General features: G+C 39.6%; 1 protein-coding gene across 12 annotated transcripts in view; it reads right to left on the bottom strand.

Moving 5' to 3' along the window:
• Nucleotides 1–15,423, bottom strand: part of DMD (dystrophin) — a 995,174-nt gene that overhangs the window by 603,015 nt on the left and 376,736 nt on the right. For all 12 annotated transcript variants that reach the window (XR_008330242.1, XR_008330243.1, XR_008330241.1 and 9 more), the window contains 3 exons: nucleotides 14,938–15,119; nucleotides 5,681–5,831; nucleotides 437–556 (listed from right to left, as the gene is read on the bottom strand). Coding sequence is in view for 9 of the 12 variants with exons in the window: in XM_053386964.1 (XP_053242939.1) it covers nucleotides 437–556; nucleotides 5,681–5,831; nucleotides 14,938–15,119 (453 nt within the window). In the remaining 3 variants the exon portion in view is untranslated. The remainder of the gene's footprint in view (nucleotides 1–436; nucleotides 557–5,680; nucleotides 5,832–14,937; nucleotides 15,120–15,423) is intronic.

Here is a 15,423-nt window from a genome sequence, read left to right as displayed (position 1 = left end):
CTCTCTCTCTGCGCAGCGCCTCTCCTGTGAAGGAGAGGCGCTGTGCAGAGAGGGAGAAGGCGCAGCGCCCTTCAGCAAAGCTGGAGAAGGAACAGAAGGAGACCCTTCTGTTCCTCCTCCGGCTTCGCTGAACAGGGGTGTCGCCGTGAAGCCAAGGAGCCTGCATTCGCTCCATAGGATGCACACACATTTCCCCTTCATTTTTGGAGGGGAAAAAGTGCGTCCTATAGAGCGAAAAATACGGTAATAGTTACTCAGTCAACATGCTATATACACTTAAAAAGATCAAGATTTTTATATACACTGAAGTTCATGATGCAAGAAAAAACAGTAACAATTCATTCCTTTAATTTATGACAAGTTCTTATCACAACAGAACTGTTTGCTGTAGAATGTGTGATGCTATTTGTCACAAACATACCACTTTAATAATTACCTGAAGTTGTTGTTCTAATGCAGCCGTAGCTTTGTCTCCACTAGCTTCATCTACTACAACAACCATATGTGTGAGGGAATTAACCTTGACTTGTTCCTGCTCCAAGGCTTCTTGAATGGCCTAAGACAAAAAAGGAGGGGGAAACCACACACACACAAATCACTTATGTGTTGTTACATACTTTGATGAAGTAAGCAGACTAGAAGTGGGGGGGGGGGGAGAGAATATTGTGAACAGAACTAGCAGAAATGTATGCCTTTACAGTGACATAGCACTTCTATTTCCTCTCTCCCTCTTGCCCCCGCATCTTTTCCAGAGGGTTTCCTCTGATTTTGAGCATGCAGGGAGGGAAGCTGCGTAGGGGAGGAGACTGGAAAGTTCCAGAAATGTTGGGTATCGCCTAATATCTTCCTCATTTTCACAAACCTTCAAGATATGCAATCCTAAATATTTTTACTAGGCAGTATAATTGCAATCCTTTACACACTTACCTGGGAGTAAGCCCCAATTAACTCAATAGGACCCACCTTTTGTCAAGGGCACTCCCCAGCCAAAGGAATACGCCAGATAGTTAACTCTTTATTGTCAAAGCTGGCACTTACAGTCACTTCTATGGCTCTGAATACCCACACACACCAGTCTAGCATCTCAGCAGCCATTCCCAGGTCTGCACTCTATGGAGCAGTTGCAGCAACAGCAGACAAGTCCCCTTCCACAAGTTTATGTACCTTCCCTCAATGGGCTGCACGCATGTAGCCAGAGACAATACCTATGTGGAAAGCTTCCTCTGCTCATACCTCTTCAATCCCCCCTGGTTCTGGGAGACAGTGGTACAGGAGTGGGTGGGGATGCACTCAGCCCTACACTTGCATGACCTGCCTCTTCCTCCTCTTCTTCTGACTGATCCTGTGCTCCACCTCCCAGCTCTAAAGCTGCCTCTGATTTTTGCCTCCTACCTAGCACAGTTGTCCACAATTCACTGGCCTCCTCTCCTGAGTTGGACACCAGCCCCACTTCCCTCTGCGCACACTCATCTGTGTCCTGCCAGTCCCTTTGAGTAAACACGCACAACATTATACTACAAACATTACAATTACTGTTGTGCTTAGTGAATATATATCCATGTGGTATGGCTATAAAGATGTTCTAGCTGCCTGTTTTGGAGTGCAATAATAATGTTTCCCTTAAACAGAGTGTGTGGACTTTATTCTTTCTCTGGTGGGAATGCTTTTTATTAGCACTCATGAGTCTGGTATTAAATGGTTATACTGTATTGACTTCTGAGGAGCTTCCTTTGATGCTTTTCATCAGCTGAGATGTAGAAGTTTGCCTAACCATTGCTCAGCTCTTTTATCCAATTGCGGCCAGGGGGGCAAGGTGTGAATCAACCTAAAAGTCCTGGGACCTATCACAGGTTTTTGAAGGCTTTGGGGAAAGGGAATATAATCAGTGCTTTAGGTATCATAATTACTTTCATTTCTTTAATCTGGGACTAAAATCAAAGAATCACAGCCCCAAAATGGTAAATAAATGCCTAATTAAATAATAAAGTGTACCAGAAAGAAAATTGGTCTCTTTCCTACAGTAGCTCTTCACTTTCTATCTATGGGATAGAATAGTTTCACAACAAATTATAAATTAAATTGTGAAATGCAGCAAAAGAATCCAAAGGATATTAGAAAAAGCAGGACTGTTCTAAGGTAACTTTCCAAACTCTCTTTTTGTCCAATCTCCATCAGTGCTCCTGCTGGGAGAGGAGAGTGGAATTTACAACAGAATTCATTCCTGCAAAATTCAGCATATACAGAGGAAACCAGTATGTTGGATGGGATGCAAGATTATGGTAGCTTGATGTATTCAAGAGAACACTGTCAACATATATTGTTTTGTAATATCATGTACCATATTTGATACTGTCTAAGAAATGACTTATGCCAAGGAAATAATGGCAGTGTCACCATCCTTCACCAGAAAGAAAGAATAACTTAATCTCATGACACTTAACCTGGTTTGCAACAACATATATACAGGTTACACAATTCAGTATCCTGCAATCATAAGCCCTGAACCAAAATTGATTTGTTTACATGTTCAATATGTTAATCAGACTGAGTTTGAAAATCAACAACTTCTAGCAGACTCATGTTTCAACCTGCTGCAAATTTTCACATAAAAACCAAAAGTTATGACTTGGAGGTAGGGTTTACAGTTTATTTATTTGAATTAATATTTCTATATTCTACTCTTCACCTCACAGAACATTTATTTTCAGCCATGGATGCTGCGACTGGTGGCAATTCTTCCAGTCCCTGGTGAGGAAAGATGCTTAGATGGGGCCTGGAAGTGCCTCCAATCACAGCTGCCTGCCCCACAGCAAGGGCTATTTTTGTGTTTGAGAAGGGGACTTGAGAAGAAGGGAATAGAAATAGTGCTCAGCCCTCACCAATTATGCTACTGTTCATGAATGAAAGTTCATCTCCTGTTCATCTTTGCACTATAAATGTAGATTAACTATGCTATAAAGGGGAAGAGCTTGGTACATAATGTACCTTAGCTCTCTATTGGACAGTTAAGGAAAACACACTGAGGTTAACAGCGCTTGATCAGAGTGAATACACTGTTTCCATGTCAATGGCGTTTTAATTGTCTGCCATAATGTCAGTGGCACTTACTGCTAATGTTAAGTGGCACACCTTCTACTAGGGATAGCATTCAAAGTAATCCCTTTTGTTATGCATTTGTTAACTTTATTTGCATCCCAACCTAGTGAGAGAAACATCATTGTTGGTTGGAAAATTTAAGATTTAGGTACCAGTACTTCAGAGGACTTAGGGATGCGGGTGGCGGTGTGGGTTAAACCATAGAGCCTAGGACTTGCTGATCAGAACGTCGGCAGTTTGAATCCCTGCGACGGAGTGAGCTCCCGTTGCTCGGTCCCTGTTCCTGCCAACCTAGCAGTTTGAAAGCATGTCAAAGTGCAAGTAGATAAATAGGTAACGGTCCAGCGGAAAAGTAAACGGTGTTTCCGTGCGCTGCTCTGGTTCGCCAGAAGCGGCTTAGTCATGCTGGAAGCTGTATGCTGGCTCCCTTGGCCAATAAAGCGAGATGAGCGCCGCAACCCCAGAGTCGGCCACGACTGGACCTAATGGTCAGGGGTCCCTTTACCTTTTACTTCAGAGGACATGCCTTTGAGGGCAAGCCAAGACTACCACTTTCTGACAAGAAATCAAATATAGTTACAGGAGGGGAACCACTCCCCATATAGAAGGTCAAAGGGATTTTGGAAGTCTCATTGATCTCTGTATCTTCCAGGATGTGCTTTTTAGATAACTAGACATTTTGGTCAGCTCATAGGCTCCAGAAGATGCTTCCTTCTGTACTAGAAGAATGTTAAGATTAATGTAGAAGCCCTGGCCTTAGGAGTGAACCATCTGATTGATTTTAGTTTATTTAAGTGAATGATCACTATTTTAAGGTCTGTTTCCCCTATCTGGGTTAAGAAAGAGAAAATGAAACATTAGGAGCTGAGCCAAGTGTTAAATTTGACAGATGAGGCAAATAATGCAGACAAAAAAGTAACCATTAATGCAGCATTTACCTTCAAGGACAAAAGAATTAATCATCCTTTTCGGGAAGGAAATAAAAGGTTACAAAACACATCAGAGAGAAGTGAAGGAAAATAATTATGGTGATGGTATTAGATAACAGACCTAAAGAGAAGCAGACATTTTTGCTGACCTCTCTACCTACAAAAACACCATGGATCCACTAATCCAGGAATCCAAACTCTTCCCATCGAGCTAGTACCCTGTCTCAACAGCTATATGTGAATGGCATTTCCACACTGAAATTGGAACGTATGAATGCAGAATAGGTTAGATGCACAGGAGAAACCTTGCTGTATCGTTCAGGCAAAATTTGTGTCTGTCATCTTCATTATATAATTTTTGGTAAAAGCTAAACACATGCTTCTTTACCCTAGCTTTTTGACACCTGAGATGTACAGGAGTTACCTTATTTCTGTGGTTGTAAGTAGTTTTAAACTGTTCTTAACACTGTGTTTTAATTACTTTAACCAGTGCAGTGACCTTACAGTGGAATGAGAAAGCGGAGGAGGAGGTGGAGGAGAAGAAGAAGAAGAAGAAGAAGAAGAAGAAGAAGAGGAGGAGGAGGAGGAGGAGGAGGAGGATCTGGTCCATGAAGCCAAAATGTTTCTTTCCCCCTGCCTTGGAGAACTACTGAATCCAGGCAGTGGAAGAACAGAGCAATGGTATCTCTGTGATCTGTATGGAACAGCTGGAACTTAAATGTGCATAAAATGTTATGACCCTTTCAGATTGCTTTGCTAAGATCAATATGTACAGCAATAAATAGGTATATGTATGTGGGGAAACTAATTTTTATGTACCGCTATAGTGAGTGTGATGTTCAGTCAAACACTTCCCAGCCTACTTATGAATAATAGTATATTAATTGTCATTCTATTTTAATTAGTCATGAAAAGTAAGTTGCATGCATTTATCATGGTTTATGTATTTTATTTATAGGAGGAATCAAGCTGTCAACCAAAGTAAACCCATTCACTCAAACTGGTTATAGGCTTAGGCTTGCAGTCTTTATGTATAGCAGAAGCTAACAACAACAAAAAAGACAGTCGTACTAAAGTCTTTTGTTCACTATGTGCTAGCTCGTTGTTTTTATAATTAAATTCATTTTTCAAAAACATTCCACATCTTTTCCAATACAAAGGCAGGCACTCAGTTAGAATACTTTACAGTGCTCGGGGGCTGCATGCTCAGAGTCCCAGCACTGCTAATGAGATTAGAAATCCCAATTATAATAACTAATAGTGTCGATTTGCAACTGGAGGACTCTAGAAGGAAAGTACAAGATAGCAAAAGAAACCAGGGGAATAATAAAATCTGAAATGTTATTATTGTGTTTTCCAGTAAATAGTATATTGAAATTCCCTTTTCCCTTAGCACCCCAGCCCACTTTTTATTCTGTGAATAATGACTGTGTGAAAGAAAGAAGAAAATGATGAGAATCCTGGACTTATTAATAGAAAACCCAGAATTTCTATGTCATGTTCTGAAGGTTTTGTTCAGTTTCAATCTGGATTTGCTTTTATAAAATGTTTCAATTTCCCAAGAATACTATGTTGGCATTTTCTCAAATATATATATTTAATTTACATATCCCCTAGAAACAAATGGACTCAAGAAATTTATTGACTTTGCTTACCTTATGCTCTTCTACCTGCCGCTTTAAGTCCTCCAAATCAGGTCCCAAGGGCTCTGACTCTATCCTCTTTGTTCTTTCTTCTGTTTTAGCTAACCATTCAGAGAGTTGGCTTAGCTGCTGATTCTGTAAATCCATCAGAACGCGGTGCAAACTGGGAAAATATGTTTTTAAAAGCACAGCGAGTTAAAGTCAAGCAGATGTAACATATGATACATCTGTCCATTGTTTACCATAGGCCACAATTCTTTGTTTACCATAGCCTCATGTTAGCCATACCAATAAAATTTTGATGAGGAGTTCACAAATAAAGGAACAGGGTATGGTTGCTTCCATGCTATGGTCCAGGGGTCAGCAAACTTTTTCAGCAGGGGGCCAGTCCACCGTCCCTCAGACCTTGTGGGGGGCTGGACTATATTTTGAAGAAGAAAAAATGAACGCATTCCTATGCCCCACAAATAACCCAGAGATGCATTTTAAATAAAAGGGCACATTCCACTAATGTAAAAACACACTGATTCCCGGACAGTCCATGGGCTGGATTTAGAAGGTGATTGGGCCGGATCCGGCCCCTGGGCCTTAGTTTGCCTACCCATGCTATAGTCATTTAGTGCTGCTAAGAAACTGCTTTCTTTTGTATTTTAACACATTTACATTTCTTTATTCATTTATTATATCCAGCATTTCACCATTTGTTTTCAAAGTGGCTTGCAGCAATATAAAACACATAATATTGAAAATGTAAAACATGTATTAAACTCCAAAATTGTAAATCTCAATAATTTAAACTCCAACAAGGAAAAAATGAAAACACCTGAGAAGCATTCAGGGTGCAAAGGCTTAATTTTATCTTATTTACACTGCTCTGATAGCTTTTGGCTCTGAATAGGTTTATAAATCTGCAAATATATATAAATACTTCCCCTCAATAAACTTAAATGGAAGTTTTAGTTATTGCATAACATAGTACGAATTCTCCATGGCCAAGGTTCTTCTGCATGTGCATTACGGCCATTGCTGCCATCTGAACATTGACCAGGTAGTGTGGAAGGGTAACCAACATATTTATCCCCCTCCCACCCCCAAAAAAGGAAACTTGCAGAGGTCATTGGGTGTGCTGAAGCTAGCATTCCTGACGACCCTTGGGAAATTAGGCTGGGGGCTGTATACAGCCTTTGGGCTGCAGGTTCTCCACCACAATTCTATTCTATTTATGAAATGTTCCATTCAGCAAAGGTTCCTTCCAATGTTAATTGCCTCCTGCTTGCAATTCTTCTCTTTTATTGCTTACTTCTGTGTGCAGCAGTGGCATTACTAATGGAAAACATTGCTTATTGTTCCTTATTGTTATAGTTTCTGTTCTAAGTTTTGATGGTTGAATTATTTTATTGTTTGAGTTGTGTGGGACCACCCAGGTGACCTCATTAATTGGACACTCAGTAATGGTCCAAAAGAAATATATACCTCCACAAGAATGGAAATTGTCCTTAAAAGGCAACTAAGAGATACTATTGAAGTGGTAATTAACAGGCAGTCCTGCTGCCACTAAGGGGCATGCCATTAAAGGGCAGAAACTAAAGGGCAGAACCTGCAAAGAAAATATGTAATTAATAGAATCCCTAATATGTCTCAATAGCACTTGACATATCCATACTAGCACCAAAATTCCATTAAATTTTCTTTTTAACGTGGGCCACAAAACAGATCTAGAACAGGTTCTGAGAAAACACTGGAGTATAATTATTTAGAATCATAGAATTGTAGAGCTGGAAGGGACCCCAAGGGTCATCTAGTCCAACCCGCTGCAATGCAGGAATCTCAGTTAAAGCATCCATGACAGATGGCCATCCAAACATGTTTACAATATCCTCTAGATGCAGCATAAAAGTTATATTTTAAAAGATGGTAACATCAAATAAAATAGAATTTCCTTGAAGCAGATATGTATTTAATGGTAATCAGTGGCAATCAAAATTATTTTCCCTTAAGAACCATTCATATTACAGTACATTGATGATACAGCATGTTAAAACAGAGATTTCTAGTAATATTTTAACTACAGTGAAATGGCCAAAGTGTTATTCAATAACCAGTTTTAGGGCTCACAAAAGTCAACAACTGGACTATTGAAAGGGCAAAATCCTTCTCACTGGAAATGTCAATGAAAAAGAATTATGCCTCAGAATATTAGTCACTTTACATATTAGAAAAGCAACACTTTGCCTGCCTTTGGGGAATTTTCAGATTATGGTCATGATCCACAGAATCTCCTTAGATTTAATTAGAACATGTGAAGAGAAATAAACAAAACCATATTCACTTAAATGTGGAATACTTTTAGGAATGGTATAATTTCACTGTAGTAACTGATTTCCTTATATAATAATGTCAAAGAAGCAAATATTTTTACTTCTCAGAAAGGGTCAAATCCAGATAGAGATCCAAGTCCCTGCTATAACTGTTGCAACACAAACAACAACTACAACTGTATTGTGTGAGACAAGTATGTCTTTAAAGGTAAAGGTAAAGGGACCCCTGACCATTAGGTCCAGTCGTGACCGACTCTGGGGTTGCAGCGCTCATCTTGCTTTATTGGCCAAGGGAGCCGGCGTACAGTTTCCGGGTCATGTGGCCAGCATGACTATGCCACTTCTGGCGAACCAGAGCAGCACACGGAAACGCCGTTTACCTTCCCGCCAGAACGGTACCTATTTATCTACTTGCACTTTGACGTGCTTTCGAACTGCTAGGTGGGCAGGAGCTGGGACTGAGCAATGGGAGCTCACCCCGTCGCAGGGATTCGAACCGCCAACCTTCTGATCGGCAAATCCTAGGCTCTGTGGTTTAACCACAGCGCCACCTGCGTCCCTAAGTATGTCTTTACCATTCCCTAAATATCCCAGTGCATGTTTTTCCCCTTGCATCAGTACTAATGGGAAAGCAGCAAGAGTAAAAATACAAACAGTCGTGGCTCTTTTTCTTCTTCCACCTCTTCCCTGTCCTACAAAACAACCCAACATTTTGAATCTGTAACAGCCAGGAGAGGTTGTTGGTTTTGTTTGTTTGTTTGTTTGTTTGTTTGTTTGTTTTTGGGGGGGAGAAGGGAAGTAACCTTCCCAAACAATTGTGAAGACTTATAGGGGGCTGTCAATTCTGGAATGCTTTATTATTGAATTACCGTATTTTTTGCACTATAACACTCACTTTTTTCCTCCTAGAAAGTAAGGGGAAATGTCTGTGCGTGTTATGGAGGGAATGCCTACGGATGGCATGCCTATGGATTTTCCTCCTCTTAAAACTACATGTGTGTTATGGTCGGGTGCGTGTTATAGAGCGAAAAATACGGTATATGGTGAATAATACATACCATGGGATGAAACTAAGAAGTGGACAGAGAAGTCCTTTTGTCAATTCATATTTGTTTATCTAAGCAAGGGATGGGATACCTCAGGCACAGGGACACCAAATGCGGCCCTCTAAGGCTCTCTGTTTGGCCCTTGGGATTCTTAGAAAGCCACAACTTCCCTCACCAGCCACACTCTGTGACTGACTTAAGTGCTTTATCAAGTCATTCTAAGTCCTTTGTTTTTAGTTTCCAACCACCAGTGTGCCTCAACTACACTACAAAAATAAAGAGGACAACTCTTATCATGTTAAACTAGTGTTAATGTTTATCATTTATCTTTTTACCCCACCCCACAAGTTATTTGTTAAGACCATTTGAGAGATTTAGAATGACTGGCCAATTCATAGTTTCTTCTGGGCTCTTAGGCAACTCTGAATAATGTGTTTTTGATAGCCTCTGAGATAGCTAAGGAAAAGTCCATATATTTATAGACCCAGTATTTCAAATATACCGTTTCATTCTGTGTCATATTATATCAAACTGTGGTGAAATGTTGCTATTTACTTTAGTAATCAGCTTCCAGTCTCTCAGCCCAGAAGCAAATGGATTTCAATCACATACAAAAAAGAATTGCTACGATATGGCAATGGTTTAATTATAACATGGTACATCAATGTTTATTGAGACAAGGAACATTATGGTTGAAAGCGATTTTTTAAAGCGATTTTTTTCACCACTTTTTTGTCTGAAGTTTTTCTCTAACCTTTCACACATTTATTTTAGCTAATGCTTAACAGAAGGTCTAATACTGAAATCTAATTTAAGGACAATTATGAAATCTTAGCAATGTGCTTCGATGTTAAACCAGGCTTTTTGTTCTCAAAATATCCATAACTTAATTTGTCATGGCAAGACCTTTTACTAAACAGATTCAATTTTTAAAGCTTCATGCATTATTTTGTTGCCAATTATGCAAGAGAGTCAAAATATTGGTATCTATGAGGGCAGCAAGCTTTAACGAATAGGTGAAAAACCTTTAGCAGATTAACCAGTAAAGAGCAAAAGTAAGAACACAATAGTTCAAATTTTCTTTTGTTCTGGTGCATTATTATATCAATGAATAAAAATATATTTTAAAAATAACATATATACATTTTCCTTCTAATAATTCTGGTTAATAAACTTGTATCCCAGTAATGCTGTCAAGATTAAGGATAGGCACCAACTCTGGAATGTTTATATCATTTAATGACATGAGATTCACCATCTGGCATCACATGACATTGCAAGTCCTGATGATTATATTTATTTATTGAAAGTAGTTATATGCCCCTGTTCAGAGTCCCCACAGAATAGTTTACCTAAGATGGTTGCAACAGTATCACGTTCCCCTCCCCCAAAAAAATGACCATAAAATTGAAATATGACTGTTTACTTGGAAGTTGCAACTTATTTTCCCCCTCCTCTCTGCAGCGTAAGAATTTGCTATGGTGGCAGTTAGAAGAGAGAGGGACCACCACTGGGAGCTGAGTGGTGGCAGTTTATCAGCTTGTTCTTCTCCTTTCCCATCAAGGCAAGATGGCAGACTGTATTATACACGCCACAGCTCGAACTATCTATGATTCTATTCTATAACCAAGTATTCTTCCAGCACAGGAGGCTAATCTCTGATCCCCAATGTCTGAACCAGTCAAGCCCAGCAATTCTTGCCAGTTTTGTTCTTCAGATTACTAGGGTTTACTGCTTTCCCAAGGCTTTTCCTTACTGATTCTTCTGGACATAAGTAGCTTTATTTTGATAGGATGCTTTCCTCAATCAAAATAATTATAGTTTACCCAAAGAGAGGAAAATGATATACTATTACATTGTCCTCAAGCATTTATTTACTTCAAGGACAAAACTGATTATCCCAATACCTTTCATACTGTTGGGAACTTGTCATTTGAAGCAAGTGATGCATATCAGGGCAAAAGAATTTGCAAGCTCACATATACCCTGAACTGTTGGTGGCTAACCAAGAAAAAGATTTTGGGAGTCATGACCGATAAACACCATTAAAACTTTTAACCCAGTCTGTGCCAGAAATAAAAGAAACTCCATACCAGGAATTACTTATTCCTCTATTTCTATTAACATTTGCAACCCACATTTCTCTCTTACTAAATGCAGCAGATACCAAACCATGCAAAACAATAATCCAGTCAACTAAAACATAATAAATTCAGCAAAACAACACACTAAGGCTAAAAAAAATGGTACATTCAAGATGCTCTCTTAAAGAACGGCAAGTTCAAACAGGAGTAGGTTGTCCTTATGTGTAAAGAGATTGAAAATAAGATGGTTAATATTACCAAAGACTATACACATATCTAAAGTGTGGCCCTGTTTGGAATATGGAGTGCAATTCTGATTTCCCAATCTAAAAGGCAGGGAGTATTATGGAGCTAGAAAAACTGGAGAAAACCAACAGACATTTGATTTCACATCAGGTGGTTTTCAGCATTAAACACAATAAATCATTAACAATAATCACTATAAAAAACAACCAGCTTTTATGAATAAAATTACAATTGTACCTACCTGAAGCATCATTTTCCATTCCCCATGAAAGTTCAGCTGATTGGGCAGAGCCACTAATCTGCTGACTTTTCATGGCAGGAATGGGAAAAGTAACACTAGACATCAAAATCGTGCGATAAAATTGGTTGACAGGAGAGGCAAATAAAAGTACTTCTTTACACAGCACAAAAGAAAGAAACAGCTGCTACGAAAGATGGTGACACTCACCAGCATGGCTTGCTTTAAAACAGGAGTGGCTAATCCTCTTTTTGGCACCAGGACTGTAGTCACCCAGGGCCAACCACATGGGGCCACATACCAGTGGTGGATGTGGTCAAAACACACTGCCATGTACACATGTGTGCACACACACAGAGAAAATAGTTTATCCATTGACTGTGGTCGGGGAAACATACATCCCCTTTACTATGCCCACCGCAGTTGTGTGTGTACTTAAAAAAAAGCTTTTTGGTGGCGCTGTGGTTTAAACCACAGAGCCTAGGGCTTGCCGATCAGAAGGTCGGCGATTCGAATCCCTGCGACGGGGTGAGCTACCGTTGCTCAGTCCCTGCTCCTGCCAACCTAGCAGTCCAAAAGCATGTCAAAGTGCAAGTAGATAAATAGGTACCGCTCCGGTGGGAAGGTAAACGGCGTTTCCATGCGCTGCTCTGGTTCGCCAGAAGCGGCTTAGTCATGCTGGCCACATGACCCGAAAGCTGTATGCCGGCTCCCTCGGCCAATAAAGTGAGATGAGCGCTGCAACCCCAGAGTCGGCCATGACTGGACTTAACGGTCAGGGGTCCCTTTACCTTTTTACTGAAATCAGAGTAGTCTGGGAAGGCCAGAAAAATGTGCTTGCAACAATAGTTACCCTTGCTTTACAAGGTGATGAGACAAATTCATGGGAGCTAAATGAAACCTCCCCATTAAGAGGCAATATCACCACTGGCAAGCTGTTGCCGGAAAGGCAACCATAGGGGAGCGCTCACCTTCATACACAGCTTGCAGGCTTCCTTGAGGTATCCTGTTGGAAGCAGGATGTTTAACAAAATCTGGACTGTTCCAGCAGGACTGTTTTATGTTCTTATTTACAAATTAAAACATGCTAACCCCATTTTAAGAATAGTTTCTACCAGTGAGCTGTCAGCTTTTTTAAAAACCCAACTGATCTCTGTGACCTTGTGAATCTGGAATCAATCTGTATACTCCAGCTACAGATACCTAATGTTCAAGTGAAGCACAGAACAACTGATATCAAAACGCACCAAATACCCATCACATATATATTTTAATGTTGACCTGTCTGAGGACACTGTGAACACACAACTAGGGCCAAGTTTATTTTAATAATAGTGTTTTAAATACATCCACACAACACATGCCTATTTTCTAAGTACATAAATATGACTGTTCCGTTTTTAAACTGGCAGTATTTTTCATCAGTCCTTGCAATTCTGAAATTATTTAAACATTGTGTATTTGATTAGCAATACTGTCAAATCTTTTGTTCTGATGTAAGTATGGGTCTCGTACTATTTTAACAATACACCTTTTTCCTTAACAAAAGGTGAGGAGAGAACAGGAAATTATAGTTTTGGAACTGGAATAGAAAGCAGTACAACCAGTTGAAATGACATAATCAACCATAACTGTATTTAAAAAAACGAAGTTGCTTTTAAAAAGAAACCTACAAATATGAGACAAACTCTCATTGCAATATGGGAGCTCCATTAATCGAGCTCTACTATAAACGATAATTATGGCATTAATCTCATCATAGTTTAAAGCAGCCTATCATCACACTGTTCTAGGCTGTTTTTTATCTTAGGTTCTGTCAGATTTGTGTGATTCTGAAGTAAAATTCCAATTGAACTAAATCAGAAATGGCTTTGATTATCGCTCTTGGAACCACTCTCACAAACTTAAAGCACAGGGTACACATGTGACTAGCTTCAGTTTTCACATCCCTTGCTCTTGTGAACTCCAAGATGGCATGAGCACTTTATCTGAAGGCTTATCAACCCGTTCTTTACTATTGGTCAGGTATAAGTCCAGAGTAGTAGAGTCCCTTGTTGCTTTCTTTACCTTCTACGAGATTAAATTGTCAGCAAGACTAGGCAAGAATTAATTGGACACTGTTCTGTTCCAGATCATGATCCATGTAGAACAAGGGTCCTAGTCAAACAGGAGGTTCACAGCAATCACAGTCAAGTGACAAAGAGCAAGAACGAGCAAGGAAAATCCATACAGAGCATGTCCATGCTTTGATAAGCTAAATCCAACAGGCAAAGTAAGGCATGACATTCAAGAGGGTCAACTCCTGACAAAAGTTTTGAATCTTGCTTCAGGAGCAGCCTGATTGATCCAATCAACCTCTAGCGGGGAGAAGCTTCTTTAGCTCAAGGGGGCTTACCTGTGAAGAATGCTAGATTGGAACTTCTGGGATGGACATATTAAGAGTTGCAGAATGGCACCACAACTTCGTATAGCTACATCCTGTGCCAACATTTCTGGGGCAGTGAGGAATCCATGGGACATCTTTGACAGTGATTCCCTCTGATTCACTGACTCTTCCTCCATGGCCTTCTTGCCCCAGGGGGCACAGGGGAGAGGAGTCTGATTGTGGGATCTTTAAATTTTTTCATTCTCAGCAGTTAGACTTCAGGCAGATATTAGGCTACTTGAAATAGCCCATTACTAGAGTTATTCAGGAAAGGATGCTTTCCAGCTGGCTGAGGAGTCTGTAGTATGCTGTTTTGCTTTCCTTCAGTTGCTACTCAGATTCTTTCAATGGTGTTTCCATATTGGCATATATATTCTTAACATATAATGCAATTCCCCATCCTTTTATGTTGGATATATTCCTTTTGAACAAGGTATACCCTTCAAGTGCTGAATTTCAATCATGAGACTCAAAGTCTCACTGATACCTATCAGATCATACTTTTCTTTCTGCATTAGGATTGCAAGTTGTCGTGCTTGCTTCCTACACTTTTCACTGCCAGTTCTGAAACTGCCAAGGCTGTTTATTCACATGGATAGGGATAGCAAAGGTATGGAAAGTCCCCATTCCCTTCCTAACAAAGTGCAATAACAAGATAAAAGTTTATGTGGGAATAACTTTTGTATTGAGTGTGAAACTTCTCTCAATAAGGCCTTTTATAATGTGAGCTTGCAGATCTGTGGCTCTTGTCCATCTGTTGTGCTCCACTTCCATTCTCTTACAATCAATTTTGACGCTCACGAAATTGCAGCAAAGCAAGAGAAATACAACAAAATCTGAACCAAATAGCACACCCTGCAACAATATTTGCACCAGTTACAAAAGTGTTTGTCCAAGTTTATATTTACTCACTTGCTCTGTTTTTCCATACTTGTGACCCTGAGATTTTCCCATCGTGAATTAAGAAGATTCATTTGTTCTTGTATTTCATTTTCTTCATCTTCTGAAAGCTTCCCAAATGACAGAAGTTGGCTGCCTATTTGCAAAACATCACCAACACGTCCCTGGTGAGCTGTTAATTCCATCATAAAACCCTTCAAAAACAATTTTAACAAAGATTACCACCAGAGAAAGAAAGATGTATTTAGAAATTACAGATTCTATTGAAAATTCTAAACTTTATTCAATAAAATGTTTTGACAACAATTTTAGACTTTTTAATACAAACAAATTTGGCTGTTGCTAGAACACAGTCTTTTGAGCAAGAGTAAAAGGAAGACCAAAGTACCAATTGAATATCAAGCTTTTGGTCTTAATGCGCAAAACAGATAAAAGATCAGCAATTAGCAGATGGTGAAGTGTTTGTGTTGGTTTTTCAATCTGTGTTGTTCACACATA

Source organism: Podarcis raffonei, chromosome 4 (genome assembly GCF_027172205.1).
Source record: "Podarcis raffonei isolate rPodRaf1 chromosome 4, rPodRaf1.pri, whole genome shotgun sequence".
NCBI classification, from domain to species: Eukaryota; Metazoa; Chordata; class Lepidosauria; order Squamata; family Lacertidae; genus Podarcis; species Podarcis raffonei.
This window is presented reverse-complemented; position numbering and strand designations above follow the sequence as displayed.